At 35.7% G+C, this 16264-nt stretch overlaps 1 protein-coding gene across 1 annotated transcript in view; it reads left to right on the top strand.

The window, feature by feature from the left end:
- ZFAND3 (zinc finger AN1-type containing 3) overlaps positions 1 to 16264 on the top strand; it is a 122305-nt gene that overhangs the window by 22332 nt on the left and 83709 nt on the right. The window contains exons 2-3 of the mRNA XM_060754080.2: positions 8981 to 9021; positions 11435 to 11461. Of these exons, the coding sequence (XP_060610063.2) occupies positions 8981 to 9021; positions 11435 to 11461 (68 nt within the window). The remainder of the gene's footprint in view (positions 1 to 8980; positions 9022 to 11434; positions 11462 to 16264) is intronic.

Here is a 16264-nt window from a genome sequence, read left to right as displayed (position 1 = left end):
ATCATCATTATTTTTGTTTTCTTTTATGTTCAACTATAAACCTATTTTTGCACTTCTTAATTTTTTCTTTGCTATTTTTTGCTAGTTGTATAACATCTACATATTTTAAATTGTTGATGTTGCATACTCTGATTTTCACGTTTCCTTCCTCTGAGTCTAATCTATCTTTATGTATGTTATGTTCAGTCTACAAGTTAAGCAGATGGGGTGATAAAATACAGTTTGGTCTGACCTCCTTACCAATTGGAAACTATTCTGCCTCTTCATAGTCTTCCATTACAAAAGTCCCAGTAAGTGGGCTTCTTACTTCCCTCCTGTGCTAGCTGTTGCCGCCTTGGTCTCAAGAAAGCTTATTCATCCAGTGAAGCTTGTTTTACTTTTTGACTGCTGATAGTGTCTTTCTTCATTCTTCCCTTGTTGTCCCTTGCTTTGGTCCAGGGTTCTTCTGGTTCTTGGTCAATTAGACTTAAAAGTACAAATGTATTATTTTATATGGTCTTTAAATTCCACACGGGCATTCTTCAGATTAACACAATTATTGGTGTAATGTTCTTCTTTCATTTCATTTTAATCTTAGAAATTAACAATTCATGATCTTTACCACAAACAGCTCCTAGTTTTGTTTTTGCAGAGAGACTGGACCTTCTGCGCCTTCTTCTTACAGTTATTTATTTTATTTTTTATGTTTTATATCAGCTTTGTAGAGTGAAAGATGAAACTATGAAGTTCAATATTTTGTAGTTGTTGAGGTTGATCAGATAATAAAACATTGGACAAAGGGAAAGCATGAAAGTCCTCTTCTTGGAAAGGGAAACAAGAAGGGAAAAAGAAGAAAAACACTCAGGGCACAATATTTCACTAAATGTTCTGGGATGAGCTGTAAGCCTTGAAATGCATGGTTCCTGCTTCTATTTCTGTCAACAGAAAACCTTGGTTGACATTCTTCTCCAGAGACTACTCTTTCAATAGATATTAAATCCCCGTTTAGAACATTTTTAATTAAAAAAAAATTTAAGTTGTTGTGGTAAAATCTGTGATGACAGATATCTATTAAAGGAGGCTTAGTTACTTTGTACTATAGTATAACATTTCTGAATATACACTCTTCCCTCTCTACCCATATATTCTGAGTCCATAAATTCAAACAACCCTGGCTTGAAAATATTAAAAATATTTTTTCCTGAAAGCAAAACTTACTTTTGTCATTTTATATATGGGACACTATTTTATTAAATCATTATATATACTCTTTGGAAATATTTTGTAATATTGTGTTTTTGTTTTCTTTTCTTTTTTGCATTCCATTCCTTTCACATGTGTCTCAACATAGTTTGGACATATCACACACTAGTAACTTAATGAAAAGCCTCAAAACAGATGTAGCAACATATCCTTCATTGAGGGCAAATGTGTTGTCTTTGCCCACATCTTCTAATCCAAAGATAAGGCTTTTTGCCATTTGAATATACTCTTTGTATCCTAGTAGCCATCATGACAGATATGATTGAAATGCAAACCATCTGGCAAAATTACTATCCTTGGATGCATATATTAAAGAGTCCTTGCCACATAGATAAATGAAGGTTACAATGAGAGAAAAGTATAATACATGAAGATGGCAAAATCAGGCTGTGTCCAGGCAATTTGAATGGTAATCAATGTATAATTCTAAATACGACAAATCATAAGTAGGTGATCTTTAAGAATTGTATATAAATTGAACTTTGGATAGGATAGGGAAGAGTGAAGACCCTTCTTGTCTTTGTTTTGCTATTTGTGCTGTCTGTGCCCCTGTGCAGGAAATTTCACCTCACTTTCTGTTCCTGTGACAATTGGGATTTTCAAACATTTGGCTTGTGGAAACCAGAATTGGTGCTAAAGCTTCATTGGAGACAGCTCTTCCCCATGATAACTCTTTCAGGGGTGAAATTCCCTTCTGAGGGAGAGATTTCTCTCACTTCCTGTTATCTCACTCCCATTCTTAACTATGAGTCATTTGTAAGTCGGATGCTTGTAACTCGGGGATTGTCTGTAATTCATATCCCATGGTGATGGTGAATCACACCCACATACCCATGGCTGTTGCTTTTCCTTGGTTGGCACACATAGTGAACTAAAATAACTTGAAGGGCAGTGTTTGTTACATTGGTACATAACCAGTATCTTAACCAAGAAACTGGCTTAGATAGATTTGCATTTTTATTTGGTGAGTGTGAATAGGGAATTTGATTTCCAAGATTGCTTATTAGCTCGCAGGCTTTTTTATCCACATGGACACATCTAAATCTGTTTCATGGAAGCTGATGCTAGAGTTTACTGATAAGGAATATTGAATGACATGAATATATTCTGCTGTTTAATGTTTGCATACTCTGTTCTCAACCAACCTGTCAGAAATTGAAAACAACCTTTGGCCCATAATTGCACACATTTGTCTTCACCATGGTCTGACACTTTACCATTTTATATTAGTGAATTTTAAGAAAATGTTTTACTTGAAAGGGAAGAGTGTTAAAAGGTGGGGAACATGGGTGCTTTTGTTTTCTGTATCACTTGGCCAAATACAATTGCTTTCTTTTGTTGTTGCCATAAAATGTTCATGTCCCAATTGTCAAAATTCTTCACTTCAAGCAAAATAAGAAGTTTTAAAATAACTTTTGCACTAACCCTATCTTTTTAAAGTAGTCACATTTGAGCATGGTAACTTTGCCACATGAGTTTATATCCTTATTTAGAAGTCAAAGACAAAGCCATGTTAGAATATCAGTATGCAAAGGTATCTTGTGATGCCTTAGAAACTAAGGGAACAAACGTGGTTGCATAAGTTTGGTAGACTGAGGAAGTCTACTTCCTCAGCATCTGGTTTTCTGAACAGTTTTTTTAAAAGAAAAAGTTGAGGAATGCCTTCGACAATACAAAGTTGAGGAATGTTTGTGCTGTTCCAGAAATTGGAACTGTATACTCACTAAAACATTCCTCCTACTTGAAAACATTACATGAAATACTCCTTTTGGAGAGCAGAAAGGATAAATGACTGCTAGTGTAGCTATATAGAATAATATTATTATGAGGTGTGGCTGAGGGGATATTTAATGAGATCTAAGTATTTTTCCCCTCTGTCCACCTTACAAAAGTGACATTCGAGAGATAATTCTGTCACATGTTTGTGTTTTTAGTGTACCTCCTTATCCACAGATTCAATATTCATGCTTTCATTTTCACATGCTCTAAAAATCCCTATCCTTGGAAATAATTGTGGATCTCTTTAAATTAACAATTTAATTACCCTTGTTAGACCAGTGGTTCCCAGCCTTTTTTTGACCAGGGACCACTTGGACCATGGACCACTCTCTAACACTAGAACCAAAAAGGTTACGAATCAGTTTTTAGTCAACTTTAGATTTGTTGTGGCCGTTTGGGGTGCTGATTCAGAAAATTGCATTGGATAGATCACATCAGCTCCAGTTTCTGGTACGGAACATATGTCATCCAGTAGTTGCCATCTGCTCTCCCACAGAAAACCATACTTAATAAGACTTGGCACTTTAAGAGGATTTCACAAGAACAGTTGCTCTCATTGCAATGGTGTAGTAACAGTGAGGCTGCAGACCATATTTTAGTTCTTGCAGGCTGCTGGTGGTCCACGGACCACAGAATGGGAACCACTGTGTTAGACTCTTCCTTATTTTATTAGCATTTATCATTGTTATTCATACTCACACTGTATTATTTTGTAGTGTGTCCTTTCACTTTGTTAAATGTCAGTCAGTCTACTGAAATACTTAGAATGTAGAATGCCACTATTCTCTTTTTCACACATATTTGTATGTCTAAAAATACATTGTTTCATAAAATTAATATACCGTACCTAACTGGGAACAGACCTATGAGAATGTTTAATTTTTTAAATTTAGTGCTGAGGGAAGACTAAACTTAATAAATCTTTGTAATGCACAGTTAGTTGTGTTAGCAAAAAATTGAATTTGTAGCATGATTTTGAATGCTTTTTTTAAAGGAAAATATATCCTGTTTGGTACGTCTTCATACGTTTGCAAGTAATAACTACAATTATTTACAATTTACATCCAAATATAGCATATAAACCACATTGTAGGAAATCTATACATAGGCCAGCATGTGATCATCCAGAGCCCCATTCTCTGTCTAAATCAAGTGAGGATAGGTATGTGTGAATTGTAGTTTCCTTAATTATTTATAAATTTGCATAGTTTGAAACAAACATTTGTAATCTTTCATTTTGGCTTACTGATTTGCATGTTGCAGAAGATGGAACAGTCTTCAGCAGCTAATGTTTGAATTATACATTTATGCAATATGCAGAAAATGTAATGACTTGATATTATAGATCAGGGGTTCTCAAACTTTTTCAGCCATGGAAAGAAAAGTCGAAACAAAAGTTTCTCGTGCAGCTCCAAAAATATTTATAATATTATATATAATGTGTGTGTGTGTGTGTATCAGGCATGGGCAAACATTTTGATGCATTGTATTTTAAAATTTGACAGAAGGAACAGGCCATTGACAGATAGCTGGAGAGTGTTTGTGTGAACTAATTAGGAAAAAAACATGAACAAATTCCTATCCATATCTCGTTTGTAGTTTAAAAAAAGGATAGAAAGAATAGAGAACAATACAACATTTTAACCAACATTAACTTAGCAATATTTCAGTGGAAGACCCCATGGGCCATCCAGTCCAATCCCTTTCTGCTATGCAGGAAAAGCACAATCAAAGCACCCCCAACAGGTGGCCACCCAGCCTTTGTAGTAACAACAACAACAATAATAATAATAATAATAATAATAATAACAACAACAACAACAGATACCCCAGAGGACATCCAGTTCAACTTGTTTGTGGACTTCCCATAGTCATCTACCCAATGGTGAAATGGACACTGCACTGGATAGGTTTGAATCAGTACAGCTATTGTGTATAATGTACTACAAATGAGATATGCACAATTAAAAATGGAAAGCATTTCTAAGAAGTGGCAGCTAAAACAATATTTTAAAACTTTGTTCTCTTCATTACTAAATTGCGATAGGGGAAAACAGAGGCAATACTGTTTTGCATATTTAGTTTGTTTGATTTTCTTTCTTTATTTTCTTTTTATTGCTTTCCTCAAGTATCCTTTAACTATTAAATTGAGGTATACATTTAAGTACAGATGGAATTAAATGAACATGAAAGAATATGTGTTTCATTTCACTTTAAGAAAATAAGTCTTTCATTCACAGCAAACAGTTTGCAGGTATTAATTTACCAATAGTTTCTGTTATATTAGACTCTCTGATGCTGCACTAAACTATACATTTAGCCCTCCACATTTCAAAATAAGCATTCACAGCTATGATTGTTTCCCGGTTACTGTATTTGCTACCACTTCCATTTCAATGACACTGATGTCACTGGGAGGAAATAAAATTTGTATAATGTCTGGGCTTGGCTACTCACATATGCACGCAGAAGATGAAGAAGGGGATGAGATGGGTGAAGAGTTTTCATTCGTGTGAAGGAGAAGGAAATGAGACCTGTGTCCCTGTTCCTCTTCCCACTCCTTCTCCCATCCCATCCCCTCTCTTCTTCCCAGCCACCTCACAAGTACATGTGCATTGTGCAAGTGTGTTTTTTCATTTTTATGACAGGTTTCTTTCTCTAACCTCCACAAAAGTGGATAGCTGTTTGTACAATAAAAATATTTTAGAGACCGGCAGTTACTATAGTCAATAAGCTGCTAGTGTTTTACTATATAGCTACTCTTTGGTTTAATCATCATTCAAATAGGGATTAAATTCCTGGGGAGGGCTGTTGCTCTGCTTCTCTTCTTGGATTCATTCTTAAATGGACATATATGGTATTCTCTTTGTCTGTCTTTATATGAGGTACTATGTGTTTTTCATCACATATTGTTTATTTAATTGTTTTAATCTTAAATTGTTAGTACAGTTCTGTTAGTATAAGTCAGACCGTCAGCTCATTAATCATTTAATATAAAACATGGTAGTCTGCTTCATAACAGAATGTGTAATAGTTTGTCCCTTTCAAGGACATATCTGAAGATACTAGGAAAGTAAAGCTAAATTGTTTTGCTAGTTGTTTTTTTTTTACTGATTATTCAAGAATGTTTTTGTTATGAATCTATGCACCCCAAGAGTCTTTCAGAACTACAACAACAATAATTCATATAAAACCATACTGATTATGGAATTTTATTCATCAATGAGAAAGTTTTAATGAATGATGAAGAAATTAGTGTATTTTAAATCTGTTTTGCATATATGCAGCTCACTCTACCTTTAGTGTAACTGTTAATTGCAATTATTAGTTAGTGATTTGAGAATTAGACCACAGCTCTGGAAGTCAGTGTTCAAATCTCTGCTCAGCCACATATTCCATGCATGACAACGAGAAAATTATAACCTCTCAACTCAGAGGAAGCCAAAGACAAACGTTGTCCGGAACACCACATGATAGCTTCACTTTAATGTTGTAATATGTCAGAAATGACTTGAAGACACATAACAGCAACAATTATTATAGACTTACAACATTAAATCTTAACTGCCCGTGCTTATAGCATTCTTTTGTCATCTGAGAACTGTGAAAACACTGAGTTAATGATTTATCCAGTTAGACTTTATTGGAGTTTTTTTCTTGTAAATATGAGCCATGTGATCCTTGGTACTCTCCAGAGTTATACATTTGGAAGATGAATTAAAGCAGTGGTTCTTAACCTGTGGGCTGCAGACCACCAGTGGGCCACGAGGATAAAAATCTGGTCCATTAATCTCCTTCCTCTATTTTTATTTTATTTTATTTCCACTTCTTTTTCGCCGCCTGCCACTCCTTCCCTGTTGCTGACCAGCCCCTCCCTCTTGGATAGACCACATCAGCTCTAGATTATTAAATATGGTTTTCTGTGGGCAAGCAGATGGCAACTACTGGATGGCATATGTTCTGTATCAGAAACTATTGCTGATGTGGTCTATCCAATGCGGTTTTCTGAATCAGCACCCCAAATAACCAAACCAAATCTAAAGTTGAACAAAAACTGATTTGTAACCCTTTTGGTGCTAATGTTGGAGAGTGGTCCCTGATCAAAGTGATCCCTGGTTAAGTGGTTCCTGGTCAAAAAAAGGTTGGGAACCACTGATTTAAAGTTTTCTTTATGTTTACAGTGGTATTCATAGTTGAAGTCTGGTAGTGGAACATAATGAATATAATAGTTTGATAAGATGATACAAAGCTAAAAATATTCCATTGCAGACTAATTTAATTGTTGTGATGGGTAATAGTTCTTGTTTAAGTCATCATCTTGGTAATTAACAGGTGTGAATTTCTTGGTATCATTACTTGTATTATTAAACATTTGTAGGTTAATAAATTGTATAAATAATTATTTGCTTTTGTCAGTGTTTATGGTTCAGTATTCTTTTTTTGTACCCCTCATCTACATTTGAAAAAAATCAATGTAGAAATGAAATATAGTATCTGCACTGGGGTAGGCAAACTTTGACCAATGGACTACATGTGGACTTTGGTGCCCCTAAGTACGCCTCTTAAAAATCGTAGACTAAAATAATTACAATTTGGACAATTTTGAGTTATTTTATGTGACCTAAAAACCACCTAGATGTGTCCATACCACAGTGGTTTGCTTTCCTTGATCCCACAGATCCTCCCTATTTCCTCTAAGCACATAGGAAATTAAGTAAATTTGGTAAAAAATTGGTTGCTGTGGGGTTTTTTGGGCTATATGGCTATGGTCTAGAGGCATTTTTTCCTGATGTTTCTCCTGCATCTATGGCAAGCATCCTCAGAGGTAGTGAGGCAAGCATCCTCAGAGGTAGTGAGGCAAGCATCCTCAGAGGTAGATATCTGTGGACAATTTCAACAGAAAGGAGGAAACCATGAAAATGAATAAAATCTGGCTACAAAGAAGAAGAAAAAAACCTCACTACCTCTGAGGATGCTTGCCATAGATGCAGGCGAAACGTCAGGAAAAAATGCCTCTAGACCATGGCCATATAGCCCGAAAAAACCTACAACAACCCAGTGATTCCGGCCACGAAAGCCTTCGACAATACATTGGTAAAAAATGTTAGAAGTAGCATTGCATCACTTTGAGCACTAGGAGGGTGCAGGGTGGAAAAAATTTTCTCCTGCATAGTTACTGACCCCTTCTGTACAAACTTTGAGAGCAACATTGTCATAAGGATAAAAGATTTAAACTTCGTCTTTTCTTTGCTTATCCTGGGCATTAATAATTTAGGGAAATTGCAGTATTACAATCCATTTTAAATGGTAACTCCTATGCAAGAAACATAGGTGACAGCTGTTAATTACAGTTTTTATGAAGGTAGATAAGCTACCTTACCTGTTACCAGAGTTGAATCTTGGACTGAATTGAATATTTGAGCAGAATGCATATGCAAACTGCTAAGGCATTTCTTGATTTCTGTTTTCAAAGAGGAGTTTATTAATGTTCCTCATTTTGCCTCAGTTTTTATTGTCCTACAAATCCATTCTGGCTCTAAATTATATTAAATGTTGGTTTTCTACTAGCAGAGACTACATGAAGTCCTGCTGGGGAAATATATAAGTTGTCTACAGGTTAAACTGTAATACTGAATAAATGCTTTTATTCTTTCTGGTGAACATAATTTGAAAGCAAGATAATTTATTATGACACTAGTGCTACCCTGCCTAATTTAAGCAACAGTCAAGTAGTTTATTTAAAAAAAGATTACCAAACATCAAATGTACAAACACTGGATTGACTTAAGATATGAAAGTGTGACATTCTTTCGTTTTCTTTTTCTATTTATTAATCTTTTAAAGGGGAATTTAGAGTGTTCTGTATTCTTTTCCTGTTTCCCCTTACTCCACTCCCAAATTTACATACTCTTAACTACCAATAATTTTTAAGCTCTCCTTTTTTTCCCCCTTGCCCCAGGTCCAGCAAGACTATGAATCTCTGTTCCAAATGCTTTGCTGGTAAGTGCAGTGTAAAGGTTTGGTTTTGAGGTTTTTTTCCCCTTCTGCCATTTAAAAAACACACGTCTAAATCACTTGGCAACACCCTCCTTGGGGATTATGTGTGGGCATCTGTCTCTCAGTATGTGGGCATGAAATCAGATTCTCCTTACTCTGGTGTTTTATTTATTTACTCGAGTTTGTTGAAATAATCTCCAGTACGTGTAAGAGCAAGGGCCTCTTGTGTACAGGCACCAATCAAGCCTTCACTTGGTGAATTTACAGAATGCCCTTGAATTGGACAACTCCCATCAGAGTGACTTGCGTTAAGAGTTTAGATTACTGGTTCAGAATGTTGAGTTCAGTGAGACAGGGCTTGATTATGTTCAATAACGCTGAGTGGTCTGTTTTTAACTACTGTAGTATCTGGAAAAATATTCTTGCCCCCAAGCATGATGTTCTACTCATAGAATATTGAACTATGTTAATAGTGATGGAGATAAATCTATGTCCCACATTATAACTATACATTTTTATTCTAGAAGATATGAACTGGTTTTATCGTGTTTTATTTCCCCCTCTCACCAGATTTGGGCAAATTTGTTCAGACCTCTGTGATAGAGGTGTTTTGAATGCTGTCTTCCAAGACCGAGTATTCTGGGTTGTATAAGATAATTCCAAATTCAGAGTAGAGGTTGTTAATTAAAATGTATTAGTAAGTTTCATTCCAAGTATCAATATACAACTTTTTAAGCTTTAGATGATGTTAGGAAAATAGCTTCATGTCAGTATCACCTCCTAATTTTAGCTTGTTTAAAATGAGGGAAAGTGTAGGATATCTTTAAAAAGCAGCTTTGATAATAATGAAAGAAACAAAAGTTAAATTGTCTCTTAAATACGTAAAGAAGAAGAAATCAATAGAATCAATAGAAGTAGCAACACATGAATGAACAAATTAATTTGCTATGTCTACATTATTTTCAGTAATGTAACTTAAAGGAAACTTTTAAGTTACATTCCTGAATTCACACTGGTCACATGCTATGAGCCCCATCTTCTACCCCAAATTAGCAAGATAGCATATGCTGGTATTTGTGGAACACCTATTGTTAATTTCACACTTGTGCAATATTAAAGAATATTAAGCTCATCCAATTTAAAGAATTCCAAGCCACTTTTACATAATTTTAAACCTGTGACTATATCTTCAGATTTTTGTGAAGGAACTAAAATACCAGATGATGACAACAAGTTAAAGATAAGGGTAGAGTTTGGAGTAAGTAGCCAGAGAAGATCGCAGGATACCCATTGTATTAGAAGTGTAAATGTGTGTTTAAAACTAAATACAAATAGAGGATAGTAGCTACACCAAATTGCCATAAACCTGTGAACTAAAGCCCATTGATTGGATGCTCATAGAAGCATGTACTACACTAACTCTGGGTATTGCTCTTTGTAGCAAACACAAACCAGGAAAACTTCCCTTTCAGTGATCTGCCTTGCCTCTGGACAATTGCTGCCTTGCCTTGCAGAGCAGCAATTGAAATTAGTTATTTGATTGTATGTTTCTCAAGTCGCTCCTGTCATGGAAAAAATTGTACATAGGATTAAAGTGAAGCACAGCATGAACAGGTTTAGCTCTCAAATATTGGAAAAACCATGGAGAAACATTTTATGCTAAAATCAAAGTTCTTGCTATAAATTTTAGCATTAAAATTTCATCAAAATTTCCCATTTCTAAGATATTCTATTAATAATGGAATATCCATGCAGTCATGCTGGCTACATGGCCTTGTAGGTGCCTACAGACAATGCCGGCTCTTTGGCTTAGAAATGGAGTTGGACATGACTAGACTTAAAGTCAGGGAAAACTTCACCTTTACTTAATGGATTCTGACATTAAAAACTAATACAGTTTGAAAACTTGAGTGTCCCACCGTGTCATTTTTAAGTGCCTAAGTACCAAATAAATCATATATTTAGTTGACCGTAAGAAAGTGGGACTTGGTGCAATGTCAGGGTATTGTGGATATTTAAGCAAAAATCTGAAGTACAAATATGATTTGGCTTTCTGGATATCGGTTGTTTTCTTCCATTATCAGATTACTGTTTCAAAGAGTCCTTGGTGGTATGACAACTGGCATTCTGCCTCTTAGGCTTGAATACATTAATGTAGTAACCTGGGATTTTAGCAGATCATTTCAACAAGAGAAATGTTGATCTTTTAAATTGAACTTTAATGTGAAGAGAAAGGTTAAAAAATCCATGAGCTTGGCTTCCCAAAATCTCTCTAACACATGTATATTTTAAATCGTATTTTTTTTCAAAAAAAATACCATGTATATATTAAATTAGTCTCTTAATAACTGAATGTATGAAGTAGAACTAAAGATTTTTTTTGATCTTCACTTCATTTTCTCTTTCTCTTTTTTAGAAAAAAGAAATCCACACAATGAAAAAGGTTAGTAACTGACAAATTAATTGAAATCTTTTAAAATCATTCACATTTCCAAGACAGCCTTTGCTCCAGATCTCAAATAATAAGACTATAAATGTATAAATTATAAATCAGCTAAGTTTGTAAAGGGAGTAGGTGTTCTTAGTGAACCACAACATTTGTTTTTAAGATACTGGGTTTAATTTTATCTAATTCTTCTATATCTTTTAGTTGCAGAAAAATGCCTTCATACTACTTTTAAAAAATACTGAAGAATTGGCAGGAATATATGGGGAGGGGAGAGAACTGTCTTGAAAACCATTGTAGTAATAGATGTACAACCAGGTGATAAAATATGGCTTAGCTAAAAAGAAGGACAGATACAAAAATTTCACATACTGATTCAATCCAGAGTCATGCAGGAAATAATGTTGTGAAAATTGTATGTTAAAGGTCCTATTTCAGAACACACTTCATGATTACCAGAAAACAGATTCTGATGAAATATTAGTGAAAACATCCTAATGGCAAGAGCTGTTGAACATTGGACTATTTCACATTGGAACACAGTGGACTACTTAAAAAAGGCTTTAAAACAGAGGTTAAATGGCCATCTCTCAAGAGTGCTTTAGTGATTGGTTCCTGCATTGGTGGGGATTGGACTTGATGGCCTGTGGTGTATCTTACAACTCCTATCTCTGTTTTCAGTTTTGTCACTGTTGCTGTCAGTTGGATGAGACATGTTTCCAACTTAAGTTATGGATATTTATAGTCGAAATATATAGTTCAAATTTATAGTTTGGATGCGTAAATAAGTTTCCAGTCCCAATTCAAGGTGCAGCTTATTACCTAGAAAACCCTAAACAGTTTGAGACCTGCTTATCTTCGCGATTGCATCTCCCCTTACGAACCAGTATGGTTCCTAATATCATCAGGAGAGTCCCTTCCCTCACTTCCGCTGCCATCTCAAGCACGGTTAGTGGGGACGAGGGAGAGGGCCTTCTCGATGGTGGCCCCCCGGCTCTGGAACTACCTCCCTAAGGAGATCAGACCAGTGCCCACTTTGTCCACTTTCCATAAGAACCTAAAAACCTAATTGGTCCATTGCGCCTTTGATTAAGCAGTTCACCAGAGAATGACTTGACTCTATCTATGCTCCTGCACTTTAGCTTGGCCCACCCCACCAATCTCCACTTCATTGCCAAGATATTCTTTCTAGTTTGGTACACTTGAATTTTGCACTTTCCCTCAGCTCAACTTAAGAATTCACTGCATTACCTGGGCCCAGACCCAGCCCGATTCTGTTTTTCAGCCTTGATACTGTTTTAATGTTGTTGTGATTGTGTTGTGTTTTTATTTGATTGTTTTTAATGCTGTTGTTTTTACCTGTGATTTGGGTTTGTCCCCATGTAAGCTGCCCCAAGTTCCCTTGGGAAGATGGTGGCGGGATGGAAAAATAAAGTAGTAGTAGTAGTAGTAGTAGTAGTTGTTATTGTGAAAGGGAACCTACAACCTTCTGACACAGATCCTATCCTCTCAATTGCTAAGCAATTGTCCAGTGTTGATATCCTGTCTCTTTGAGGTTGTTTATAAAATAACGAAGTCCATGAAACTCAAGTCCACACCTTTTTAAAAGTCTCATTCTTTGAAATATTTAGCTGAACTGCCTGCGAGGAGATGAACTTCAATAATGTTGACATAAATGTTCCTTCTCAACATAAAAAGTTATTAGGAGAAAGGAATATCTGGACTTAGATAGAAAACTGCATTAAATCTGCTATTCCAACCAGCTTTTTATGTGTGTTCCTTTGGCCACTGATACACTGTTAAATGATTCATAATTAAATAATTTAAATATATTGCACATCTAATGGTTTCTTTATTTATCAACTTGAGGGAACTAGTTTTGAGTATCAGAATCAGGAAACATTTTGAGTAGTGACTGGTCGCTTTCCTCATAACAAATACTGGATATTTAAAGACATTAGAAATTAGAGAAGAGAGTTTCTTTTAACACGTTTTCAAAATCTAAGTCCATGTCAGGCACAAGAGAAAAGTGGGATTAAAATCTAATAAATAAAAATAGCCAAATAAAAGAATAGTCATCATAGTTTCTTTGAGAGATGTTCAGGTTGCTTTTGTTTTTTAAGTTTTGATTTTTTTGTCCTTTTTTTCTCTTTGGAATTTTTTTTTTACTGTTTTTCTTACTGTTACAACTGGATTTTGAGGCTAAGAGTACAACTGCTAGGTCCATGATTGCACTGATAACATTCCAAGTCCTCCAACTCATAATTTTAGCCATATTTGACTACAAGAGTTAGCATTTCAAAGTCTTATTTTAAGTCATCTGAGTATAGAAAAATTTCCTCACGAAATAGAAAATATAACAAAACAGAATTTCTGAGGGCTAGATCATGATTCTGTTGGTAACCTTCAGCAAGTTAAAATATTAGCAAATGATTTCAGTAGAAAGTGGAATCATTTCTGTAAGATAAGTTTACTTATATCAGAATCATCTTTGTTTTATCTTGAGTGTAATTTTAGAAGACCAGAAATAAGTGCTACTTTAGTGCAGTTTTTGCACTTCAGATTTATTCTTCACCTCTCTTTGTGGCTGAAGTATGCTAGATATCATTTTGTGACCTTATTCAGTTAGTTCTCCAAGTGGGTAAAGACATCATTCATAGAATCATATGCTTGGAAGAGACCTTAAGGGCTATGCAATCCAACCCCCTGCCATGCAGGAACACACAAATCAAAGCACTTCTGTATGTAAAGATAGGGCTTTCTGTGCTCCCTACTCTTTAACCTGAGTCATAAACTAACTTTTGAGTTCACTTTGCTGCATACTGTTAATATAGGAGTCTAGAACTATGAAATTTAACCTTTTCTTTAGCAAATTTATAAGAAAACAAACAAACATTGCAATATCGCAGTGTTCTTCTGGAGCTGCTGTTTGCAATTGGATCTAATTATTTATATCTTGTTAAAGCAATGCTTACCTCTTCTAGAACATGGCCATATAGCCCGAAAAACCTACAACATCCAATGCTTACCTGTTTTCTGTTGCTCGGATTTTTAAAAAAATGTCTAGCATGATACAAAGATAGCAGAATTTACTCTGTCAATTATTTCATAATATTTCCAGGTGGAGTACTGGCAGTTACAGTATGTGTGAATATCCCAATTCTGCCATTATGTTTTGAAATTTACTAATCTGTGGTTAGCAGTAAGAGAAGCACAAAAGCAGAGCATGATATGCTCACATTCAGTGAAAGAGCAGCTGTGGTTTAACTTATCTGTTCAAGAACATCCTCTTGTGAATAGGAAACTGCAGTACAATTTCTCTTGCATTAAAGCTTGATAGAAGTTGGCACCTCAATTTGTGTTTCTCTATTAGGCCAATGCTTTGTGGTATATTTTAACAACATTCAGACCTGCCTTTCTAGCTGTAGCCTGTTCTTTGTTTGGCACAGCACTATTATTGACGACATTCTCTGAGTAACACTGTGACACTGACAGTGCTTTTATGTTCCTGTACATTTTGTAATGAACTGATTTACCACTCTTTACAAAATATTACCACAACTATAGCTCTAAATGTTAATAAATATGACTGGTTATGCAAGGTGCACATCTTTACAATGTCTGTCCTCCTCTTTCTATATGTCTTCAGTATTGAAAATGTTGGTTTCAGATATTTTATTATTTAGTCCAGTTTCCAGATGATTAGTTCCAAATTTTTCATATTTAATTCCAGAAGAGTTTACAACATTGAAGTACCGGTAAAGATAGATAGATAGATAGATAGACAGACAGACAGACAGACAGACAGACAGAGAAAGAGAGAGGGAAAGGGAGAGGGGCATATTTAAAGTGAGATAATCTTCAGGGTTAAAATGAGTCTGTTGTCTGTTAGCTTATGACATAGAATCAAAAAGTTGGAAGAGGCCACATCGGCCATCCAGTCCACCACCTGCCAAGAAGCAGGAAAATTGCATTCAAAGCACCCCCAACAGATAGCCATCCAGCCTCTGTTTAAAAGCCTCCATAGAAGGAGCCTCCACCACACTTCGGGATAGAAAGTTCCACTGCTGAACAGCTCTCACAGTTAGGAAGTTCTTCCTAATGTTCAGGTGGAATCTACTTTCCTGCAGTTTGAAGCCATTGCTCCGTGTCCTAGTCTCCATGGCAGCAGAAAACAAGTTTGCTCCTTCCTCCCTATGACTTCCCCTCACATATTTATACATGGCTATCATGTCTCCTCTCAGTCTTCTCTTCTCTGGGCTAAGCATGCCCAGCTCTTTGAGCCGGTCCTCATAGGGCTTGTTCTCCAGACCCTTGATCATTTTAGTCGGCCTCCTCTGGATACATTCCAGCTTGTCAATATCTCTCTTTCAATTGTGGTGCTCAGAATTGGACACAGTATTCCAGGTGTGGTCTAACCAAGGCAGAATAGAGGAGTAGCATGACTTTCCTGGATCTAGACAAGTGAAAAGGAGAGAGAAGAGGCCACATGATGGTACAGGAGTGCTGAATGAAGTGGTAGGAGGTGCTCATTTTAGGTTATCTTAAACTCAGATGGTAAAATTGAGACTTTGGGTCTTGTTTCTGCACCACACATGTTTCAAATAAATAAATAAATAAATAAATAATAGATTGATTTCCCTAACCTAGGGATGGGTAATAGTGACCCTCCAGATATTGTTTGACTGCAGCTCACTCTAGTCCTAACTAGTATATCCAGTAGTGAGAACTGATTAGTAGTCCAGAAACATCTGAAAAGATCCTGATCCCCTTGCTGGCCATTATTGAAAATCTCATCAG

Source organism: Anolis sagrei, chromosome 1, assembly GCF_037176765.1.
Source record: "Anolis sagrei isolate rAnoSag1 chromosome 1, rAnoSag1.mat, whole genome shotgun sequence".
NCBI classification, from domain to species: Eukaryota; Metazoa; Chordata; class Lepidosauria; order Squamata; family Dactyloidae; genus Anolis; species Anolis sagrei.
The sequence above is the reverse complement of the archived record's forward strand: the minus strand, read 5'-3'. Positions and strand labels throughout refer to the sequence as shown.